Source organism: Lathamus discolor, chromosome 9, assembly GCF_037157495.1.
Source record: "Lathamus discolor isolate bLatDis1 chromosome 9, bLatDis1.hap1, whole genome shotgun sequence".
Taxonomy (NCBI): Eukaryota; Metazoa; Chordata; class Aves; order Psittaciformes; family Psittacidae; genus Lathamus; species Lathamus discolor.
Window position 1 is genome coordinate 2536360 of NC_088892.1, and position 14109 is coordinate 2550468.

General features: G+C 54.2%; 2 protein-coding genes across 14 annotated transcripts in view; both read right to left on the minus strand.

Annotated features, from left to right (window-relative positions):
• The window catches only part of LOC136019568 (uncharacterized), a 17460-nt gene continuing 3351 nt past the window's right edge, over nt 1-14109 (minus strand). Inside the window, exons 4-16 of the mRNA XM_065689888.1 lie at nt 13106-13239; nt 10890-11028; nt 9023-9189; nt 8883-8937; nt 6735-7079; nt 4093-4362; nt 3448-3564; nt 2594-2695; nt 1984-2106; nt 1646-1738; nt 1252-1344; nt 922-979; nt 1-136 (exon numbers count right to left, since the gene is read on the minus strand). Of these exons, the coding sequence (XP_065545960.1) occupies nt 85-136; nt 922-979; nt 1252-1344; nt 1646-1738; nt 1984-2106; nt 2594-2695; nt 3448-3564; nt 4093-4362; nt 6735-7079; nt 8883-8937; nt 9023-9189; nt 10890-11028; nt 13106-13239 (1748 nt within the window). The 3' untranslated portion in view covers nt 1-84. The remainder of the gene's footprint in view (nt 137-921; nt 980-1251; nt 1345-1645; nt 1739-1983; nt 2107-2593; nt 2696-3447; nt 3565-4092; nt 4363-6734; nt 7080-8882; nt 8938-9022; nt 9190-10889; nt 11029-13105; nt 13240-14109) is intronic.
• The window catches only part of TMLHE (trimethyllysine hydroxylase, epsilon), a 20035-nt gene continuing 18505 nt past the window's right edge, over nt 12580-14109 (minus strand). For all 13 annotated transcript variants that reach the window (XM_065689144.1, XM_065689143.1, XM_065689139.1 and 10 more), the window contains one exon: nt 12580-13154. The gene's annotated coding sequence lies outside the window, so the exon portion shown is untranslated. The remainder of the gene's footprint in view (nt 13155-14109) is intronic.

Here is a 14109-nt window from a genome sequence, read left to right on the forward strand (position 1 = left end):
GAAATCCACTGAAACTGAGAACCTATTAAACCTGGGAGGAAGATGGGGTTGACTCAGCCAAGTGAGAAGCACCCAGACCCACGTCTAATGGGTGGAAGGAGCATCTTTGCTGCTGCGCTTGGACATTTCAAAGGACCTGGAAGGGAGAGGAGGAGGAAGGTGTTGAGCATCTCTGGAGCCAGGGGCTCTGGTGCCCCACTTGCCTGGCAGAAGTGAGGGCTGTGGTCGCCTCTCTCTGTGCCAAACCCTGCATGGCCCAAAGACAGAACAAGACCATACAAATGGCTGTGGGTGTGATACTGGTTCCACTGTATCTCAGGATGGTTTTGGCTTGGACAAAGAGAAGTTGCCTGAAGTCCATAAGGTTGTGATGCCCCATGGGCATTCCCTCAGAAAGCTGGCTAAGCCCAAAGGCACCCACAGCATGGCTGAAATCCAAAGGGCTGGGGTAAAGGGCTTCCTTTCTGTGAGGGTGCTGAGGCGTTGGCACAGGGTGCCCAGAGAAGCTGTGGCTGCCCCATCCCTGGCAGTGCTCAAGGCCAGGTTGGACACAGGGGCTTGGAGCAAGCTGCTCCAGTGGAAGGTGCCCCTGCCCATGGCAGGGGGCTGAGACTGGATTAGCCTTCAACCCAACCTGTTCTAGGATTCTATAATTCTATGAAACCAGCAGGAATTAAGGCTTAAAGGTGTCAGGCTGAGGCCATGAGGGGAGAAATCTGTGGGGAGATTTGAGCAGGGACTCAAGCGCCTTGCTGGATGGGGATCTCCACAGAGTTACCCACTGAACCCAGTGTGAAATCAGGGGCTGCATCTTTCTTGGGGTCCAGGACTTAACGCAAGGCACAGGGTAGTTTCCATATCCCTCTCTTTTTACTTCTAGATGGTATGAATTTATTTGGAAAAAGGCAATAGAGGCTCTACCTCTCCATGTCCGCCCAACGGGTGTCACGTTCCTTCAGCCAGCCCTGAGTCGTGTGATCTGTGAAAGGACAAGTCTGTTCCCAGGCGGCAGGAGAAAGCGTAGAGGAGGCACCGAACGCACAGGATGGGATGTTGTTCTTGGGATGGTGCCTGGGGCTCTCCACGGAAGGGAAAAGGGCAATGGAGAGGTCTTGGGGTCTTCACGAAAGCCAAATAAATAGTTCCTAAATGATTCTCATGGCTGCTTGATCCCATGGGGTCAGAGGAAGACCAGCTGGCTGGATATAGAGCACTTGGAGGGGCAGGGAACTGAAGAAACAGGAGACTTACAGCAGAGGAAGATGGCGAGGAGCGGGAGGGCCGACACGGCCGCTGTGCTGACTGTGAGGATGGTCACGTCCATGAAGTCCGTGCATCCTTCTTCTGTGTGCAAAAAAGCCAGGAGTCAGCACTAAACACCATTGAGGCAGAAGGTGATAGAGGGGAAAGGCAAATCACTGTGAAACATGCACGTGTGCAAACCAAGGGAAAATAAATGAAGAGAGAGGTGTTGAGAATCTAGTTTTGCTTTTGCAAAGATTTCTCCTCCCTGAAAACCCCAATTTGCTGGATTTAGTTTGGGTCTACCTCCCAGCAGCCAAGTTGGAGGGATATTAGGATTTACGTGTCACGCACAAGCTTTAGCCTGAGTGTGTGGGGTAGTCCCTGGAGCAACCCCTCTCACCGTGGCGATGGTGGATGTTCTTGATGAGGAAGCTGGTCATCAGCACCACCACAACCACTCCTCCGGGTGCAGCATAGCCCATTGTGCGCTGCGCTGCCCAGGGGAAAACAACAGAGTCACATTAGCATGTGGTATGTGATGCAGATGGAGCTCTGCCCTCACCTGTGACCTGGTGTGGAACCCACCAGCCTGAGGAGCACAGATGCAGAAATACAGGTTTCATTAAAAAAAAAAAAAAAAAGAAAAAAGGAAGAATGAGATTTTGGGCAAAATAACTCCCCTTGGACCATTTTCCCCTCCCTCCTTCCCTCCTTGCCATCCTTGGTAGAGCAGCTCACCTGCTTTGCTCTTCAGCTGAGTGAGATTTGTAGGTTGGAAGATTACCGTGGTGGAGACCAGGAAGGTTACCACCATGATGTACATAAGGGCAATCTCTGGCAATATGATTGCAACAGAAGGGCCTGAAAGAAAACAGGACAGGGCAGAGCATCTGTCTACCACCTTCATCACTTTATAACCCTCCATCATATCCTTTTCCCACTCTCTCACAGCCTTTTCAAGCTGTTCTTGCCAGCAGCCTCTCCATCTCTTGGTCACTGTAACTGCCCTTCAGCAATCAGCCCTTGCAAGGCCTCTGGGGAAAGGGGAGTAACTATATTAATTGCATGCATGGGTTTGTAATGCATATGGAGGTCCAGGCCTCCATGACTAGCTAAGATCACACATGGGGAAAGACGTGTTGTTCTGGCTGAGTCTATCCCATGTGTTTAGCTGCGTTACCCTCCCTCTGGGGGCACTGCCTTCCTGCCTGACCCCACCAGACATCTCCCATGAGGTCTTCACCCCACCTGGTCTGCAGGTGAGAGATTGCTTCTCTGTGCTCCAGGGTAAAGGCGCAGTCTTCCTAGCACCACCCCCTGCCCCCAGCCGCCCGCAGCCACATCCTACCTTCCTCTCGCATCCAGAGCCCACCGGCGGTGCCAGCCAGGACAGAGGCGATGCACACCAGCCCGCAGGTGTAGGCACTGAGCCATCGCCATAGTTCCCCCCCTGCACACCAGAGCAGCGCCAGTTGAGCTGCGAACCCCAGGGCATCCCGCGCCAGCCCCTGCTAGGTCCCTGCCTCAGCTTGGGATGCAGCCTGTGCCCACCCAGGATGCTGGGGGATCCTTGGTGAGTTGGACCTGCTCTTTAGTGAGGGGAGCTGGAAAGGGCTCTGTTTCCCCCCAGGACACAGAATTAAACACAACCTCTTGAAAGTGGAGCCTTGTAATAGTAAAAACCACACACACACACAAAAAAAAAAAATAAAAAAAAATCCTGAGAAATGTCTTTTTCCACAAAGGTGTCAGTCAGCACCTCAACTGTCTGGAATAAAAGTGCTTGGGAAGTACCAGGATCTAGCCAAGCTTTTTCAGCCTGGAGAAGAGAAAGCTCTAAGGAGACCTTAGAGCAGCCCCCAGTGCCTAAAGGGGCTACAGGAAACCTGGAGAGGGGCTTGGGACAAAGGCCTGTAGGGACAGGCCAAGGGGAATGGCTTTAACCTGCCCGAGGGGAGGCTGAGCTGAGCTCTTAGGCAGAAGCTCTTCCCTGTGAGGGTGCTGAGGCGCTGGCACAGGGTGCCCAGAGAAGCTGTGGCTGCCCCATCCCTGGCAGTGCTCAAGGCCAGGTTGGACACAGGGACTTGGAGCAAGCTGCTCCAGTGGAAGGGGTCCCTGCCCGTGGCAGGGGATTGGAACTGGATGACCTTGAAGGTCCCAACACAAACCACATGAGGGTTCAGTTGCCCTGACTGGACTCACTTATCCGGAGCTTTTCAGACTGGCAGACGGGAATGATCAGTCCCCATGCTGAGACAGCAGCAAAGACCACAGCAACCACCGCAATCCTCAGCACATCCTGCAAGGCGGGGGAGACACCTGGAAAACACAAACCCGAGGAGCTGGGAGTGAGACCACTGCTGGGCCAAGCAAGGGGGGCTCTGGTGGGCCACGGGGCTTCTCTCTCTCCAGGACACATTCAATTCATTTGCCACCTGGTGTTGAATCAGCACTTTGTGCTGCAGGCTGTGGTCCATGGAATGTCCAACCTGGGATAAGTGCTGCCCACAGGCTTTCTTGGCCACCGCCCCCCCCCCCCCAATATTCTGCTCACCATCACCTTGGCCAAGGGCCATCAACCTGGGACCTTCTCCAAGACAGAGCAGCCAGTCTCCTGCCATCCATCCTGCCAAGGATTGTGCTTTGGTGGGATCAGAGACTGGGAATTGCTGCCGATCATCCTACCATGAGGAGCTCCTGTCAACAGCGTGTGGGGCACAACCACACAAGAGGGCAGCTGAACCTTGGGGGATGAAGGCAGAGGCATGGGATGAAACCACCCAGGGATCCCCAGGGAAGGGTGAGAGAAGGAAGAGTGATGGGAGGCAAAACCACAGCAGCCATCACCTGCAACCGTGATGTTCAGGGAGGTTTCTTCCCAGCTTATCCCATTGCTGGCATTGCAGGAGTAGGAGCCGCAGTCCGATTTCTTCGCCGACCTCAGGTACAGAACGCTGCGGCTGCTGGAGAGGAGGAAGCCTCTGTCCAGGGGCAGGGGCTGCCCGTCCTTCTTCCAGGTGATGGTGTCCACCCTCCCCTCTGCCACCTCACACAGCACCTCACCGGTGGTCTGGGCCATGAGAGCACTGCTCTGGAGCTGAGGGCGAGACACGGGCTCTGGGAAGGGGACAGGAATACCAGAACCTCTCTCAGACATCACCTGGAGCATCGGTGATGGGCTGCGATTGTCACCAGCAGCATCCATGTGCCTGAAGCAGTGCAGCCACGGGTGCATTTTCCTTGGGCTCCCCTGGGGCTGCCATGCTCACGGGTTTGGGCTGGTTTGTTGCTAGCTGAGTCATTGCTTTTATTGCATTTGGGTAAATAAAGGGCATTTTAAAACATGTCAGGAAATGAGGGGGGAAAAAAAAGAGGAAAAAGATGCAGATCCCATTCTGATTTATGTGTGGTTGGAAGAAATGGGTGGTGAAAGGCTGTGGTAGCATTATGGCAGCAGCATTATGACAGCAGTGAAGGGATAATGCCAAAGTAAATGAAAGGAATTGCTGGGAGTGATACTGAGTACAAACTTCTGTGTTATTTCAAGTCTGCTCTTATCTCTGCGGCAGCATCTGGTGCCTGAAGATTGCAAACAGACCATCAGGCAGCGTGGCCTGAGGCCGAGGACTTTGTCCTGACTTCTCCATAAAGCTCCATGGGCTCAGCTCCATGGGCTTGGCCAGGTCTGCCCTCCAGAAATGCTGGAGATACCCCCTGCAGCAGGCACTGACACACAGCACCCCCAAGTCCCTTCCTCCCTGCACTGAGAATAGAAAGAAAGGGATGGAATTGTGTTTCCAGGATGGAGCCCAGCCCTCTGTCACAGCCTTGAAGGTCTCCTTGGGCAGCATCACCAAATCTGCTCCCCTAGGACATGTTGGGAACCTCTTCCCAGAGTCTCCCTGGTGATGTCTCCATGCATGACAGGCTGATAGTCCATAAAGAGTCAAGGGTCAGTTCGTCATATTTGAAAAATCATGGCAGTCAGGTGAAGTTCCCTATGACTGGAAAAAAGGGAAATAGAACCCCCATTTTCAAGAAGGGAAAAATGGATGAACCAGGGAATTACTGCCCAGTCAGTCTCACCCCTGTGCCTGGCAAAATCTTGAAGCACATTCTCCTGGAAGGCATGCTAAGGCACATGGAAAACAACAAGGTGCTTGGTGACAGCCAGCATGGCTTCACTAAGGGGAAATCCTGCCTGACCAATCTGGTGGCTTTCTATGATGGGGCTACAGAACTGATGGACACGGGTAGAGCAGTTGATGTCATCTACCTGGACTTGTGCAAAGTGTTTGACACTGTCCCAGACAACATTCTTGTCTCTAAATTGGAGAGATATCAATTTGATAGGTGGAGCACTCGGTGGATAAAGAACTGGCAGGACGACCGCACACAAAGAGTTGTGGTCAATGGCTCAATGTCCAGCTGGAGACCATTAATGAATGTTGTCCCTCAGGGACTGGTGTTGGGACCAGCCTTTTCAACCTCTTTGTCACTGACGTGGACAGTGGGATTGAGTGCACCCTCAGCAAGTTTGCCAATGACACCAAGCTGTGTGGTCCGGTTGATACGCTGGAGGGAAGGGATGCCATCCAGAGGGACCTTGACACGCTTGTGAGGTGGGCTGATGCCAACCTCATGAAGTTTAACCATGACAAGTGCAAGGTCCTACACCTGGGTCGGAGCAATCCCAGGCACAGCTACAGGTTTGGCAGAGAAGAGATTCAGAGCAGCCCTGCGGAGAAGGACTTGGGGGTGCTGGTCGATGAGAAAATGAACAGGATCCGGCTGCAGTGTGCGCTTGCAGCCCAGAAAGCCAACCGTATCCTGGGCTGCATCAAAATGAGAGTGACCAGCAGGTTGAAGGAGGTGATCCTGCCCCTCTCCTCTGCTCTTGTGAGACCTCACCTGGAGCATTGTGTGCAGTTCTGGTGTCCTCAACATAAAAAGGACATGGAACTGTTGGAACAAGTCCAGAGGAGGCCACGAGCATGATCAGGGACTGGAGCACCTCCCGTATGAAGACAGGCTGAGGAAGTTGGGGCTGTTCAGCCTGGAGAAGAGAAGGCTGAGTGGAGACCTCAGAGCAGCCTTCCAGTATCTGAAGGGGGCCTATAGGGATGCTGGGGAGGGACTCTTCATTAGGGACTGTAGTGACAGGACAAGGGGTAACGGGTTAAAACTTAAACAGGGGAAGTTTAGATTGGATATAAGGAAGAAATTCTTTCCTGTTAGGGTGGTGAGACACTGGAATGGGTTGCCCAGGGAGGTTGTGAGTGCTCCATCCCTGGCAGTGTTCAAGGCCAGGTTGGACAGTGCCTTGGATGGGATGGTTTAGTGTGAGGTGTCCCTGCCCATGGCAGGGGGGTTGGAACTGGATGATCTTAAGGTCCTTTCCAACCCTAACTAATTCTATGATTCTAGGTAACGCCCCTGCCCTGCTTGCACCCATTACCATGTTCTTTCCTCCCATGCCCACCACTTACTGAGGACTTCCAGCAGGATTTTCAGGCTCTTCCTGTCTCCCATGTTGACAGTCACTTTGTAGATGCCACTGTCACTTTCCTGGACATCCTCCAGCAGGAGAGATCCATTGGATGGATGGAAAACAGCTCGTCCTGTGTAGGGTGTGTGGATGGCTGGGCTGTGGGACCCCCTGTAGTACTGCAGGATGGTGTGGGAGCTGGTGCCATTGAGATATTCCCACTGCATGGAGTAGACCTGTGTGATGTTAGCCAGCCCAGGAAGCAGCACTGGTGATCCCACAGCAGCAACTTTACTCTTAAGGGGTTCCAAGGTTTCTGCAGCCTGTTGCAAAGGCACCAGCAGCCCTGGAGGGCAGGAGAAGAGAAGATGAGCCGGAGAGATGGAGCAGGATGGCATGGCTGGGGAGAGGCTTTGGTACCCAGATGCCAGAGGCACACACGTGGTACCTGGACTACTTGGTCACAGCCTCTCACAAAGCCATCTCCCATTACGCTTCCAGGCAGGGAGACATTCCAGCTGGAGCAGATACAGATGTCGAAACACAGCCCTAGATGCTTGGAGCTCTCTGCTTGCAGCGCTGCAAGCTTGTTCTACTCCACTTTTGTGTGCATTTTAGGTGGAGTTCCCTCCCAGTCTATGCCAAGAACAAATTTTCTAGTTCTGACCTAGTTTCCATGGTTCATTCCCAATTCTCAGCCTTGTTTGGGGCAGAAGGTGTCCATCCACTCCCAGAAGAGCTGCCTCCCCATAATCACAGGGTCATTTCTGGGCTTGTCATGACTTGGGCTCTAAGAGGCACTTGGGGACTTCAGGAGGAAGGTAAGTCATAGTGTCCCCCTCTTCGTTTTTTGCCTCTCCCCCCCCCCCCCAACAAAACCCAGAGCTTTCTCGAAAAGCCAGGCAGAATCACAACTAAAGCCTTGGGTTGGGAAGTGGAGTCTTAAAAACATAAATGTTTTAAAGGGTGAATGTAAAGGGTTTAAAGCAAGGAGCCAGCCCCAAGCAGAGGAAGCAGAAGAAAAGGTGTTTATCTGCACAGACAGCGATCCAGCTACTTGCTAGCAGTGTTCCTGGTACTGCTGGGGGGCTGCTCTGTTGGAGTGACAGGATTTCTCCTAAAGCTGCTCCTCCCCTGTGTAACTGCTCCACTGGAGCATCAGCTCCGAGGCTCACAGAGACAGGGACCAGCATCAGCCTGTCCCAGCCCCACAGCCAGGCTTCCCACCAGGACACAGGCTCCAGCAGCGCTTGGATGCTGGGCAGGTGGGACACGGCACCCTGGTTCCCCACACACCCTGTTTTCTTCCCGGTGCCCCCGTTTCCGCCTCATCAGTGGATGCTCACGAGTGTTTGCTGCCCGTGCAGACAGCCCGAGAGCGGCCCCTGCGTCCTGCGTGCTGCTCCCGGCAGCTCTGCAGGTGGGAAAGGAGCCAGTGAATCCAGTTCACCCGATGGCTTCCAACTCTCATCCCCACAGCATCGAGAGACGGCTCCTGCTGTGCCTGCCCACTCCGCCCCCCCGTTGCCGAGCCTGAGAGGAAGAAACAGCCTCATGGCTAAAAGTCCCCTCACTCTAGGAAAACCCTGCTCATACACAACATGCGGCATCACCAGCAGAAGGGAAGAGGAAACCCTTTGTCGCAGGCAGCTTTCACAACTGCAATATCCGAAGCTCATCCAAGAGGCAATTGGAGCTCACTAACACCACGGCATTGGAAATCTAGGTACATTCTAACAGGTTTCTTTTCTCTTTTAGATGCTCACCCTGAAAACTCTTTGTAGCTGTGCACTTCAAGGCAGCCACTGCATATATAAGGACCACGCTGAGGCTTCTCACGGAAGTAAAACTACAATAAATGTTGTGTTATTGCATACACCAGCCCCAGCATAAATTTGCAGGAGGCTTTTAGCTTTGGCACTGTACTTGGCTCTTGGACTGCTTCTGCCTTCTCTGTCTTTGCACAGTGAAGCAGAGACATCTTCCCCTTTCAGGTGAAGTATTTGTCCCCTCTAAAAAGCATCCTATTGACCAGACATCCCCCTGTTCAACTGCAAAGCTCTGCTGAAGCCTCAGGCTCTCTGTGGGCTTGCACCAGGCAAGGATCTGGACACAGACAGCATCAGCACCCAGCCTACGGGCTGCTTACCTGCAAGGAGCACCCAGCCGGTCCCCAGCAGCTCTGTGGGATGACACGTCAGCATCTGCCAGGGAAAAATGGCTCAAAACTGCCCTGCTTTCACAACAGCCCTTCAGGAGTCCCCGCTGTGAGAACAGCTCAGGCTGTACCAGGTGGGTTCTGGTGCTCCTGATACAGCGCTGAGGGTAATCCCAGCCTGTTTTCCTGACGATTGCTCCTCTCCCTCCCTGCTGCCTCCCCTCCTGCTCCTCTGCCTGAGGATGCTTCCCGGAGCCTTCCCAGTGACAGCTCCCAGCCCCTGCGTCCTCTGATGCTGCTGCAAGTGCGAAAGCAGAGCTGCCTGATCCCTGCCCACACGGCAGCGGGGAGCCGCAGCTCCCCGTGAGCAGATCCCAAGGCTCTCCCTATTGGTCATGGAAGCCCTGGGAGCAGCCCCCACTGAAGGAAATGCTGAGCATGACTGACAAGGCGAAAGCAAGGAGAATAATCCACCTGCCTCCAGGAGAGGTGCCTGTTCCAGTTCTTGCAGCAATAGAGATTACAGGTGATATCCCAGATCACTGCCGTACCCTGAGGTCAAATGAGCACCCGTGGCATGAGAAAGCACAGAATCCCAGCCTGGTGTGGACTGGAAGGGGCCTTAAAGCTCCTTCAGTTCCACCCCCTGCCACAGGCAGGGACCCCTTCCATTGGAGCAGCTTGCTCCAAGCCCTGTGCCCAACCTGGCCTTGAGCACTGCCAGGGATGGGGCAGCCACAGCTTCTCTGGGCACCCTGTGCCAGCGCCTCAGCACCCTCACAGGGAAGAACTTCTGCCTAAGAGCTCATCTCAGTCTCCCCTCGGGCAGGTTAAAGCCATTCCCCTTGGCCTGACACCGTTACCGAGCCAGTCGCAGCTTTAGCTGGTATTGCCAAGCTCAGTCTTAACTATCAGCTTCACAAGAGGTCCCCAATGCTCCCTGTGGGTGCCTGAGAAATTTGGTTATTTCTCATTTCCCCACCTCGGCCTGGGTGAAACCCATCCACACCTCTCACACCAGCTCTGAGGTCTGGTGCTCCTCACGCTGATCTGCCACATCTGCGTCTCAGCAGGTTCCTAGTCCCTGGCCAGGCTGCTTGGCCTGAGGCAGCCACTGCATCACCTGCAGCCCCAGCTGCAGACACTGGTGGAAGGACAATGAACTTTAAGGTGAGTGGAGCTTGCAATTGGCCCAGTACAAAGAGGGCAACACTTTTTTGGGGGGGTTGGCATTAAAGGGGAGGCTGCTCCATTCAGACCCTGCCTCTCCCCTTGGCTGCGGCCAGCTGGGCACTCTCGTTTCTGTTTTAACCTCCCCTTCTCCTGTGCCCAGCAGGTTCTCTATTCCCATGCACGTGGTTCCTCAGTGCAGTGCCAGGTTCTTGCAGGGTCATATCACATGTCATGTTCTGCATGCAGTAACTGAGTTAAAAGCAACTGGAAGTTGGGCACTTGAGCAGGACATGTGAAAAGGAACAGTCCTGTCCCCTCCCTGGAAGTAGCACATTTCTTGGGTAGCCCTTGGCAGCTGCAATGGAGGCACCACCATGCAACAGCAACGTTCAGGGTAAGCATTCACTCAAAGGTGTCTTTGGAAAGATGCTGAAGGATGAAGCTTTGGGTCTCCAGGCTCATAGTTCACTTGCTTGCAGGCAGGATGAGCTGGCGCAGATGAGTGCTGCCCACCCACCATGTTGCCATCACCCATGCCCCCCTCTTAATTTGACTGCTCCAAGGAGCAGTTTCTATCAGTCAGGCCACTCTGGCTGCATTAATACTTCCAGGTTGCTGTAAGGAAACTCTAAAACCACATTCTCTCTTAATCTCAGAAGAGCTACAAGCCAGACCAGGGCAGGCTCCTGCTCGTGGTTAACTCCTCTCACAAGTACATTAAAAGCTTTTCTGGCTCTTGTGTTGCAGGGCTGGGAGAGCCCAAACAACAGATAAAGCAGCACCAACCTGCTCACAGCAGCTGCCAGAAAGAGTTTGCTTGCCCACTGCTTGGGGCCAGTGGCTTCTTGTGGCTGGGGAGAGGTGAGAGGAGCAGGTGACCATAGGCAGACATGAAGCTGATGAGCTTGAGCCCTTCTGTCTTCCCCCTCCCATGCTGCTGCAGCCCCTGAGTGTCTTCCACCTCCTTTCAGAGGTTACCAGGAGCAACCTCATGGTGCTGTCAGTTCCCTCAGCACTGAGGGGCACATCCCCTCAGGGCCCACACATCCCCTCAGGGCCCACACATCCCCTCAGGGCCCACTCGCGTGTCCTGTCCTGATCCTGACCTGATCCCATCCCGCTGAGGGAGCTCTCCATGCTGTGGGTGCTCTCTGAGGGCCAGTCTTACTGGTAAAATCCGAGGTGAAGACATTGGGTGCCTTGACCATGTCCTTTGTCACCGGGTCTCCCCCCATTCAGCACTAGCTTCAAAGGATGATGTTCAGCCACCTGGGATGGATGAAAATGTGGAGGAATAAACAATGACAGGCAGCAAGGCCATGAAGAGAACCAGGGTGACACTTGAGGTCTCAGATACAAAGCTACACTTATCCAGAGAGGGAGATTGCTCTGAGATGCAGCCAGAGATCTCCACCAGCACCGAGCCATTCGCAGCCACAAGGAAAGCCACACAGACTTTTAAGAGCTCCAAAGAGTAAAGAAGGGCCAGGGCTGGGCAAGCTCTGCAAGGAGCTGCTCAGAGAAGGAAGTGGCAGAGCAGAGGCAGCTGGTATGGCTGCAGCATGGGTTAAACAGAGAGGTGGGGGGCACAGTGTAGGTGAAGGCAACACCTTCTGTGGTGGGAGCCCGGGGTGGGGGGGGCAGAGAAGTGGAGAAGAGAAGGTGGAAGCAGGAGGGACCAGGGAGCACTGTGGAGCACATGGGGCCAGCCTTGGCTCCTCTCACCTCTTCCATCCAGATTAAGTCCTGCAGGTTCCTCCCTGCTCTGTGCACAGTGAGGTGAGAGCCCGGCTACAGCCCTGCAGCTCCCTGAGAGCACTTCCTGGCCTCAGCTGTTTGAGAGCTGCTTCTTCCCAGGCTGAGCTCCAGCCCTAAGTGCAGCATTCCAAGAGCATGACGCCACCAAGGCTGCTATCTGGAGCACGGCTTGGCCCAGCACCCTGTCCAGCAGGATCTCAACAGGTCCAGTTCCCCTGGGATTTTCACCCTTTCCCTGGAGAGGTGATTCAATGGCTGATAGTTCTCATGGTGAAACATGTTCCTCTTGTGTCCAGTTGGGATCTCCCCAGGACTAACGTGCCCATCACCCCTCTCCATCACGGTATGTGCCAAGAGCAGCTGTGGTCAGGAGATGCCCAAGGCTCTCACCCTTCCGTAGCATGCAGGGTACAGGGTGCCTGGCTTTCCCTGAAAGCCAGAGGGAAACAAAACTCCGTGTGTGCCCTCCCTGCATTTTTAAAGATGCCTGAAAATCCTGGTGCTGCTGAGGGAGATGCAGCCCTTTAAACTGGAATTACACGGCTCAGCTGCCTTCCACGCGTGCATCCCACCCTTCCGAGCAAGTGGCATTATGTGCCAGGAACTCCACTGCACAGAAAGCCCCATCTCCCTGTGCTACAATGGGGACATCTCAGAACAACAGAGGAACTGTTGCCCTGGGATTGTGAACTCAAGCAAACTGCACTACTCAGCAATTACTCACATACAAACATACGGACAACTTCTCAGGACAAAGGACCTTCATATATTCTTTTAATGACAAGACTTGGGGTAGTGAACCTGGGACTCATGATTAAAATCCATGTAATGTTCTCTGTTACCCTGTAACGAAGGGGAGTCTGTGGCAGCAAGCTCCCATTGATTTGCCTTCAGCATCTTTCTTTTCCTTTGGGTGATTCTGTATTCCCAGGAAGTCTCAAGGAGAAGCTGAAACCAGCTCATCCTCCAAATTCAAGAGGGACTTTCCAGGCAAACTAATGCATTCCTGTTGCTCCAAATCCTTTCCAGCCAAGGCTCAGCATGTGTAGCTGCTGGAGGGGGAGGCCTGGGGGTGCAGCATCAGCAACAAAGACATCCTCTCTGCTTGGAGGCACAACGATGTTCTGCAAGGCTCCTGCTTGAGGCAGCTCCCACAGGCACAGCAGGAGGTGGGAGGTCCAGTGCCTGGTTCAGGATGCCTTGATGGGTGCATACATGACCTCTGGTGTCACCCTTGGCTGCGGCTGTTCAGCGCTGCCTCCAATTCGGAAGCAAATGCTCACCACATCCTCCACCTCCGCGCTTTCCATGAGATTCCTCCACATGCAAGGCCTAGAGAAGTACAAAGGAAACACCAAAGGTGGGACTTCTTCAGAGGTCATATTGGGATCAGGAGGGGTCCAGAGATGCTGCCCATCTGCACGCAACAAAGAGCTGGCAGAGGCAGAAGCTGCGTAAAGCTCAGATGGCTTTACCCACCATAGTGGTGAGGGAACATTGGCTCCAGCACCCCATGGATGAAAAACTGGCTCAGCCCATCAGGTACACCCAGCCCTGAGGGAGTGCTTCACAGGAATCCATGAGACTGGGAAGCAGGGAGGGATGAGCTCTTAGGCAGAAGCTCTTCCCTGTGAGGGTGCTGAGGCACTGGCACAGGGTGCCCAGAGAAGCTGTGGCTGCCCCATCCCTGGCAGTGCTCAAGGCCAGGTTGGACACAGGGGCTTGGAGCAAGCTGCTCCAGTGGAAGGGGTCCCTGCCCGTGGCAGGGGTTGGAGCTGGAGGAGCTTTAAGGTCCCTTCCAACACAAACAACCCTGTGGTTTGCTGCTTTATAGGGGACCCAAGCTCTGGCAGCAAAGGGGTCTGCCTCTCCAGGGCTTGCAGGGAGCTGGCTGTCAACCATGGCAGTGCCCCAGAGAGGGCTGAGAGACGAGCTCTGATTACTCAACACGCTCAGTGTTATCTGTCCCCTGGCAGTGCACTGCATTGCACTGCATTTCACAGCCAGGTTTGCCCCTCTGGCCACCTACATGTGAAGGAGCTCTCAGTCCTTGTGCTCCAACAGGAAGTGAGAAGGCAAAAGCAAACCCCACTCCTGCTCTTCATCTCCCAGTGGATGGAGCAGCTGCTGCCACCATGACCCTGCTGGGACTGAAGCCAGGGCAGGTCCCCAAGGGCACATGTCACGGGAATGGCAGTCTTGGGGTCACCATCGAGCTGTCACTGTCACCCAGCCAAGGAGCCCCACCAGCGTCACCCCTCCACTGGGCTGCTCCCGGCAGCACAGC